Raw genomic sequence first — 10,346 nt, 5'->3', positions numbered from 1 at the left:
TAAAATATGATAATATTTAATTAATTAAAAATTTTATTTTTAAAATTAATTTTATATTCTTTTTTAATTTGTTGTTGGTACTGTTTAGTATGTGTTGTTTTTTAATTTTTTTATTTAATTAATTGTTAGACTAAAATAATTGAATTAATGATTAAAATTATTGATAAAAAATAATAAATTATATTAATCTTCTAATAATTTTCTAAAAATAAAATATTAACTAATACAGTAATATTAAGGGTACATTTAAATCAATCAATAATAAGTCACCAAAAAAATCAATCAATAATATAAAAAATATATAAAATAAATATTAAAAAAATAAATAATATATATATATTTAGACACAAATATAGTGTTACTGATTTTGATAATTATTTAGAATGTATACGTAACATTTTTTAACTGATTAAAAATTGTTAATCCCTCATATTTTTCATAAAATAAAAATGATTAATGTTCCTAATTAAACTTCCTTTCCGTACATAATATTGGCATGGCCGCCTAAGCGAACGAGTCTTGACTCTTAGACTAAGATAATGCACATGCCAACTACCGTCTCTTAATATCACGCCATTCTCCACTCCAACTCCCATCGAATACCACTCTCTCTCTCTTCTTCTTCTTCGTCTTGGTTCCCATCAACACATTCCCACATTCCCCATGGATCGTACGAGCTATCCGTGCAGTTGCGGACGGAATCGTAAGTCATTTCATTTATTCACACTACTAACAAGTAACGACACTATTTAATTCCAATTCTCTCTATATACCTACATTACCCACTTGTTTCTCCTTGAAATTAAACAGCAAGCATGTGCTACGCTTTCATAGCCGCCTGCGAGAGCCGCCTACGCGTCGAAGAGATCATCCATAAACCAGAAAACCAACGGAACTTGGTCGAACTCGACGTCGACGATCTGGTCAAATCGGTCAAAGATTTCGACGACGTATTCTGGGCCCTCCAGTACATGGGCACAGTGGGAGTCAGATCCCGACCTTTATCCCCAACCGGAGATGAAATACCCGGCTCCGAGTGGACCGGCCGGTTCAAAATCAAAGGCATCAGAAGAATCCCAACTACTAAAATCGACGAAGTGAAGAGCTACATCAAGGAGCATTGCGGCGTGTTAGTTACGTTTCCTATCAACCAAGATTTTTATTCACGTTCCGTTGCGATGCCTTATGAACGTGATAGAAGCACAGCAGATCTAGGGTTCCATAATGTGTGTTTGGTTGGGTTTGAGGATAGGAAAAGAACTTGGATGTTTCAGAATAGTTTTGGTGCTAATTGGGGAGATGAGGGTTATGGAAAGATTAGGTATGATCGTGTTGTGCAGTATGTAGTGCCAATATTCATGGATGAAGAGATTCTGCCTAGCTATGATAATGTTCAGCTTCCTAATGATCCTGCTCCGCCTCCTGTTGCTTCAACTTCATCAAGCTCTTGTGATGCTGAACAGCACCAAACCCGAAGAAGGTATGTCTACTGTAACTGCCACGTTATCATCTAACTTTTGCTAATTAACAATTTAATCGTTATCATAAATGCATGTAATATGGATAAATGATTTTATTGATTGCATTTTCTACTTTCGCTTCTCAAATTAAAACTAACCAATTTTTGTTATCCACTTAAATAATTTTTTTGGTTAAAAAATAAAATAAATACAAACTAACTAACGAATGAGAATGATTTAATAAACAATCATGTCAAGTCTATTAAAATAAACTATTATATAATATTGGTTAACTTAATTTTAATATATATTTTATATTAATATTTTAAAAGATAGTTTTAGTGTATAAATAATATTTTTATTTTATCAAACAAAGCAGCAACAAGGCATTCTAGGACCTTTAATTTAAAAAAAGTTTGTCTATTTTTCAATAAATCATTGACATTAGATATGTCCATTAAGGTAGGTGATATGGTAATAATAAATGAGAGAGAATTTATTTGGGAAAGAGAAACATTAACTAAAAATTAAAAATCAGAATTAAATTTATTATAAAATATGTGTCTTACATATGATTTTGGTGTTAATTTTGTATATCCCATTACAACAATACATGCTTACTAAGTTACTATCGCTGGTATGTGAAAATTAAAATATTGATACTTGGTTTGATAATTTACTATGTGTATGTTTTTGTGTGTGTGTGTATATATATATATATTAGATTGGCATTTATTTTTTATTATGCACCCATTATTGGGTTTTGTTTAACTATGTTATGTTATTTTATTTGTCCTATTGTGTGTTATGATCTTATGGATACATGCATTGTGTAGTGCTGAGCGTAAAACTCACTTTGATGTTCTTATATTTTCAGATTTGGACGTCGACACTAGTTCTATTCCACAAGTTCTTGGTAGTTTTTATCTGATTTCATTAATCAAACTTTATCATTCAAGGGCAATATGTGTTTAATAGAACTCCTGTTGTTAAATTTTAGTCGTGCTACATGTTAGTTTGACGACTGCTGTTAATTACATATTAAGAATTTGGATTTATGTAAACCTATTAAACTAGACATGCTATATATTTTAAGATAATATAGACTTTAGTAGTTTATTATAAACTAGTCGTGCTAAATGTTAGTTTATCAGGACAATTTATCCGCTTTGCAATTATTAAACCGAAAAGCGGATAGCCAATTTACCATCATAGAACAAAAGCAATACAACTAAAAAAATTTCTAATTATAATTTTATTTGATTTTTTTCTCTTTCCAAAAGAGGTTAAGACATTAGGTATTCATCATGGCAATAGCAAGCTTTAGAGTACGCCTAACTAGCAAGTTCATTGAGATATACATGAAGCAGGTAACAAAAAAAAATTAAATCCGTGAACGACGGAACAATGCAACATGTATTCAGGATTAGCCGATTAGGAACTTCAATATCCAATCCGGTCTTGATAATTTTTTTGAAGGATTACAAAGTTTTTTTAAAATTTTTTTTTAATCTTTGATATTTAATTTGGTAAGATTAGTTAGTTTTTTTTTTTGTCAATTATCTCTTTTTAAAACATACTTATATAACATATTAATCACTAATATATTTTTTATTTAACTTTTATAAATAAAAATAATTTAAAAATCACTAATATTTTTTAGTTTTACACAATAAATTTAGCTAGTTTAGTTAATATATTTGAAAATGTAGTAAAAAATAAAAACAAAAACTAAATGACCTTGACAATTATTTTTAAAAAGACAACGAACACTTCCAAATCAATAATTTAACATGATATATAGGCTTATTCTGTTAATATAGAAAAAATATTAACAAATGAGTTAATCAATCTCATAAAAATAAATATCAAGAACCAAAAGTAATATTTTTTTATTAAAGACTTCGTTGTCTTTTAAAATAATTGTCGGGATGTTTATAATTTTATCTCTTCATTTTTATCATCGACTAACGAAATCTAGAAATGGTTGGTAGATTTTTTTTATCTTATTTTACTCCAAATAAATATAAAATTTATAAAAAAAAAGTATTTGTAACTAGGGCTGCACACGGATCGGATCGGATCGGATACGATATCCGCAATTTTTCAGGCCGGATCGGATATCAGGTATATCCGCATAATTAAAAAAAATGTTTTCAAATTCCATTTGGTTGTTTTTACAAAAAAAAAAAATTCATTTTTCACCCGTTTAACCATTTTTAATTCTAAAATATTATTAATAAAAGTTCTCTTGAATAAATAAAAACAATAACACAATATTTAAGTTTAATTATTCTAAGTCGAAGTACAACATAAAAAATAAAAAAAAAGATATCATAAAATTCAAAAGACAACACACTAAAATTCATATCACATTGGGATTTATTTTTTTAAACTATGCTATTTATATGTGATGTGCGGATATGCGGATTTGCGGATCGAATCCGCGGATATCACTGCTAAATCTGCGATCCGATGATCGAATAATATCCACAAAATTCAGATCGAATATGGATAATTACCGCAAATATGCGGATATTATCCTATTCATGTGCACTCCTATTTGTAACCTAAATAGAAGTTTCACATTTTTATACTAAACACAAAAATAAAGTGAATTATTGTGAACTTTTATTTACTCTTATATACTCATCTTCTCTACACTTATATTTCAATTGAGTTTTTTTAATTATTAAACATCGATTTATGTTTACAGATATCCCTACATACGTACTTACATAATAATGACAATATATATACGTATCATCCACGTATATATATAGTATATGATCTGTTAAAGCTGGCAAAGCAGGTCAAAGTTGCAGGACACAGCTGGGAGTGAGAGGTCTCTATTGGTTTTATTCACCAAAGTTGGAATGTAGAACATGTACCAAGCACACCTTACTTTTATGTTTCAGCATTTCTTTGTGTACAAGATTTTAACTTTCCACCCCTTTGATACTCTGCATTTCTCTATTTCTTATCCTTCCTAATATTATCCTAATTTCTCTTCTTTTAATTTTGTCTTTTCTCTTCTCTTCCATGTTGCTATTAATTGGATGGTTCAAGTTCAGGGGATGTTATAAAAGGGAACAAGTATCCTGTCCAAAAAAGGGGAAAAGAATTGAAATATAATAAAATTATTGTCTCTTTTAAGTTTTATTATTTAGATTTATTGAAAAATTAATATATTTAAGTAAATTTTTATCTCGACTAATGAAAGTATTATTGTTCTCGTTTGGGCGGTGAATAAAATCACAATTGATGTTTGATTATAGAAGGTTGTTGTTGCATCACCCCCAAATAGTGCTATTTGTTGCACTCATATGATATTAAATAGGCCGGGCAGCATGGATCTTATCCGCGGGTACCCAACCCGATCCAACCCGGTCGGGTAGGGTTGCCAACCCGATCCGCTGCGGGTAGAGTTGGACACGGAGCGGGTTGGCCTGCGGAGCGGGTAGGGTGCGGGTTGAGCCTCAACCCTACCCGCACCCCCCATAATATGTGTTATATATGTTTAAAAATGTTACATATGGGAGTTGAACCAAGAACCTTAAGCATGTGCAAAAGGTTCCTAGCCACTGAACTAAGAATACTTGTGTAATATTTGAAATATTTGTGTCATTATAATATTTTTTTTTGTCAACCCGCGGGTAGGGTCGGATACCCGCGGGTTGAGCGCGGGTAGGGTTAGGGTTGAGTATTTCTCAACCCGCGGATAGGGTAGGGTTGAGTGTTAGTTAAAAATTCAATCCGCGGGTAGGGTTAGGGTTGGGTTCAAACCCTACCCTATCCTACCCATTGCCACCCCTAATATTAAAGCAAAATGCAAGTTATAATTTTTGTAAAATATATTTTTTTTACCTGCAAAATGCAGGTTATGATTTACTTTTATATTTTATTTTGATACCATCAAAATGCAGGTAAATGTTCTGCAGGTCTTTTATTATTTTTTTGCCGCTTGCAAAAATGCTTGGATTTTTTTTAAATTTATATCATAGGTTGCTTTTTGAAAAAATGTAATTTGTGTTTTGAATAATTTAAATATTATAATTCAAAAATTTTGTCTATAAATATTATTGTTATTTTTTTATGTTTGAAATTTTTTTAATGATAATTAATAGTGTCAAAAAAATTAATTGAAATTAAAACTATAGAAGATATTACAAATTTGCAAGTATATTAAAATTAAAAAAAATAAATTGAATATTTATTCATTTAAAACACTAATAATAATAATTAAATAATATTTTTGTTCATAACATAGCTACATATTAAGATTTTAACTATTGAAACCTTTATATAAAATAAAATGATTACACTCTAGTTATACATACTTTGCCAATAAAAAATGATTAATTTCTCAATTAAAAAATTAACTATTTTTTAATTAATATTAGTAAAATTTTTAAAATGATATTTTTATTCTTATATTCATTATTTTTTTAATATTATAATTTTATACACTCTTTATCGTCACAAATCACCCTGCTGTTGATTAGCCACTTTATCATTTTCCACCACTTTAGATTCTAAATCCTAATCCTAAATCTTATCCTAAATTCTATATTTAAAAATCTAAATCCTAATCAAATTCTAAATTATAAAATTTAAATTCTTTAAAACTAAAAATTAAAAAATTAACTAATATTCGACTGATTAAACCTTCTTTGCCTCTGTAATTTGAATGAGTAATAATCTAAATTGGTATTTAAAAAATTTTAAATAAGACACTTTAATTTTTAATAAATTTTTATTATATCAAAAGTTCTCTAGATGAATTAGTCTTTTTTTTTAAAGAAAACTAATTTATCTTTATAAATATATTTGTCGAAAATCAAATTGTCCTATAATAAATTTGTTAAGAGATTTATTTGTATAATACATATATTAAAATTTGTTTTAAAGTAATAGTAGATTAGTGAGACTAATTTATCTGATAAATGTAATTTTTAAAATTTTTTAAAATAATAAAAATATATATATTAAAAATTAAAGTATTTGATCTAAAATTTATTAAAAAATAATTTGGATATAATATTGCAATATCTATATTTTTTATAATAAACATTATTTTAACACCATTACACCAGTATTCTTTAAATAATTGAACACATTTTTTTATTATTTAAAAAATAATTGAAATACACAATTAAATAATAATGATATTTTTACATAGATATCAAGAGTAGTTGCAGAATAAACAATTTTTTTTTTTTTGTTTAGGCATTTACTCAATTCTAAATTTCTAATGATTTTCATTGGCATGCCAGCATGACCGCATGCCAAATCACGCCATTCTCCACTTCGAGTCACATCCATTTTAGTACTTTTCACAGTCACACCACACACCCCTCTCTCTCTCTCTCTCTCGCTCTCTTTCTCTCTCTCATTCTTCTTTTTCTTCGTCCTCGTTACCATCAACACATTCCCTCCTTCACCATGGATCGTACGAGTCATCGGTGCATTTGCGGACAGAATCGTAAGTCTTTTCATTTTTTAACACTGCTAACACTATTTAATTCCTTCTTCTTTTTTTTTTCTCCGATCCTTTCTATATAGCGTTGTTATATATACACTTGTTTTTGTTTTCCCCTTGAAACAGCAAGCATGTGCTATGCTTTCATAGCCGCGTGTGAGTGCCGCACACGCCTGGAAGAGATGCTCCATAAACCAGAACATCAACGTAACCTGATCGAACTCGACGTCGACGATCTGGTCAACTCGGTCAAAGATTTCGACGACGTATTCTGGGCCCTCCAGTACATGGGCACAGTTGGAGTAAGATCTCGACCTTTATCCCCAACCGCAACTGAAATACCCGGGTCTGAGTGGACCGGCCGGTTCAAAATCAAAGGCATCAGAAGAATCCCAACAACTAAATTGGACCAAGTGAAGAGCTACATCCGCGAGAAATGCGGCGTCTTAGCTACGTTTCGTATCAACCAAGATTTCTATTCACATTCCGTTGCGATGCCGTATGAACGTGACAGAAGCACTGCAGATAACGGCTTCCATAACGTGTGTTTGACTGGGTATGATGATAACAAAGGAATTTGGTCATTTCTGAATAGTTTTGGTGCAGATTGGGGAAAGAATGGTTTTGGAAAGATTAGGTATAATCATGTTGTGCAGTATGTAGTGCCAATATTCATGGATGAAGAGATTCTACCTAGCTATGAGAATGTTCAGCTTCCCAATGATCCAGCTCCTCCTCCTGTGGCTTCAACTTCGTCAAGTTCTTGTGATGCTCAAGAGCAACAAACCCGAAGAAGGTATGTGTACAGTAACTGCCACGTTATACTGCCGATATTTCATTGATTGCATTTTTTCTGTTTCGCTTCTCAAATTGCATTATAGTCTAGTAAAACTGACTCAACAATTTTTGTTATCCATTTGAATACTTTTCTCTGTTAAAACAAACAAGCAAAACAAATGAAGGAGGTTGATTTAATAAAAGTTATAAAACACAGCGTCAACAAGGTATTGTAGAACCTTATACGGTAATAAACTAATAATATAAGGGAGATAAAAAATCTACTTGCATATTAAAAATTAGTTATAAAATATTATTTAATTTATTTTTATGGTATATTTTATGTTTTAACATGTATTATATGCAGAAATTATTTTTAATATGGAAAGAGAGATGGTGTTTTGGTTGAATATTGATATTTGAAGTGTATTACGGTAGTATGGAAATCATTCAACACGCCCCCACGTGTTGCAACACGCCCCCCACGTGTTGGCTAAGAAGCTGCCACGTGTCCAACACGCCCCCCACGTGTTGGCCAGAATGCTGCCACGTGTCCACCACGCCCCCCACGTGTTGCAACACGCCCCCCACGTATTGGCTTTCCACCCAAAAAATCCACCTATCTGTAATTACACCAAATACTCCCATTTTCAACAAAAATATGACTGATTTAGTAATAAATTTCTTTTATATACCAGCATGATTAAAGGAAGATACATATATTCCCTGCTGTTTAAGAATTTAATAAATGTAATTCAGTATTTGACTTGCATCTTTTGTCCTTTTTTTGGGGTCCAAGTAAGACATTTATCTATAAAATGATTATGATTCCATGAAACAAAATCAGCTATCTTACTCTCTTTTGTTGACTGAAAGTAAAACTTCTGGGTTTTTGGAATATAAAAGGATATCCAAAAAATAAAATAAAAAATTAAATATTTTTTGGTATATATACTTTTTCTTTTGCTGCATTTCATTAGCCACACAAAATATACAAATAAGAAACAGAAAATAAAACAAAATCTTTTGGACGAAATTTGATGTACAATTTTTTAAAAAAAAAAATATCATTCTCATGTATTTCTATAATAAAGAATTTTTTTTGCTATTATATACATTGAATCTGTGAATAATGGCAGATTTATAATTAACATGGTGATTAAAAATTAATGTATTGTATTTACAAAAGAAAAAAAAATAGCACGTTTTAGAAAACGTTCAAAATTACAACAATATATGCTTATTATTGTTCATATGTAAAATTCAAAATACTGATACTTGGTTTGTTAATTTACTATGTGAATATTTTTGTATATATGTTTATTTGATAGAAACCTTTTTGGTAACTAGTAGAATGAACCAAGAGTACAGATTTTTACTAAATTTATGAAGAACATGTATTTTGCATATATTAAACTTTTTGTTGAATTTTTTTAACTAAAAAAAAATAGTTTCGCTCTTCACCAAAATTTGAGTATTCACCCATAGCATGGCATTTATTTTTACTATGGATACATGCATTGTGTAGTGTTGAGTGTAAAACTCACTTTGTTCTTATATTTTCAGATTTGGACGTCAACACTAGTCTATTCCACAAGTTCTACGGTAGCTTTTATCTGATTTCATTAATCAAACTTTATCATTCAAGGGCAATATGTGTTTAATAGAACTCCTGCCTGTTGTTAAATTTTAGTCGTGCTACATGTTAGTTTGACGATTGCTGTTAATTACATATTAAAATTTTGGATTTATGTAAACCTATTAAACTAGACATGCTATATATTTTAAGATAATATAGACTTTAGTTTATTATAAACTAGTCGTCGTGCTAAATGTTAGTTTATGAGCACAATTTATCCACTTAGCAACGATCACCGTAAACCGGAAAAGAGGATAGCCAATCTACCATCATAGAACAAAAACAATACAACTAAACAATTTCTAATTATAATTTTATTTGATTTTTTATTCTTCCCAAAAGAGGTTTAGGTATTCATTCTGGCATGCAAGTTATAGCAAGCTTTAGAGTACTCCTAACTAACAAGTTCAATGAGGTATACATCACCTCAATTTTGACGATGCCATTCTCCTTGCCCTGACTAGGAAGATATTAACATTTTTTCCCACTTTATTTATAGATTTGAGTTTCGTTTAAGGATTTATGACTGACTAATAAGTTTCCGAAAATAGAGAGTGAAGGTCTGAATTGGTGATTTGAGGGAGAGGGAGTAGTTGACGGATTAGGGACACTAGACTTATAAGGGAAGGAGGCTTCATCGAAATAAACATGCCGTGTAGTAATCACCTTTCTTGAAGCAGTAAGACAATTGTATTCCTTTTGTTGATTTGCATAGCCAATAAACACACATGGCTGAGATCTGTCATCGATCTTGTGCACATTATAAGCTCTTGTGTAAGGGAAATAAAGACACCCAGACATCTTGAGAGACAAGTAATCAGGTTTTTTGTTGAAGAGTTTCTCATAAGGACTAACATTCATAATGGTGGGACTTGGGAACATGTTGATGAGCTTGACTGTAGTAAGGAAGGCTTGCCCCCCAAATTTCTTTGGCATACAGGCATTTGCCAATAATGTGAGGTCAGTTTCAACATGTCGATATTTCCTT

General features: G+C 30.4%; 1 protein-coding gene across 1 annotated transcript; it reads left to right on the top strand.

Moving 5' to 3' along the window:
- Window positions 1–575: 575 nt before the first annotated feature.
- Window positions 576–2,446, top strand: LOC130944080 (uncharacterized). Its single transcript, XM_057872222.1, has 3 exons — window positions 576–703; window positions 811–1,480; window positions 2,338–2,446. The coding sequence occupies exons 1-3, from the start codon at window positions 664–666 to the stop codon at window positions 2,354–2,356; spliced, it is 729 nt and encodes a 242-aa protein (XP_057728205.1). The 5' UTR covers window positions 576–663; the 3' UTR covers window positions 2,357–2,446.
- The last annotated feature ends 7,900 nt before the right edge of the window (window positions 2,447–10,346 follow it).

The sequence above is a fragment of the Arachis stenosperma genome, chromosome 8 (genome assembly GCF_014773155.1).
Source record: "Arachis stenosperma cultivar V10309 chromosome 8, arast.V10309.gnm1.PFL2, whole genome shotgun sequence".
NCBI lineage: Eukaryota > Viridiplantae > Streptophyta > Magnoliopsida > Fabales > Fabaceae > Arachis > Arachis stenosperma.
The sequence above is the reverse complement of the archived record's forward strand: the minus strand, read 5'-3'. Positions and strand labels throughout refer to the sequence as shown.

Coding starts and splice junctions, on each gene's coding strand:
- LOC130944080 (XM_057872222.1), top strand. CDS start 664: ATGGATCGTACGAGCTATCCGTGCAGTTGCGGACGGAATC. Junction 704..810: donor GTGCAGTTGCGGACGGAATC/GTAAGTCATTTC, acceptor GAAATTAAACAG/CAAGCATGTGCTACGCTTTC.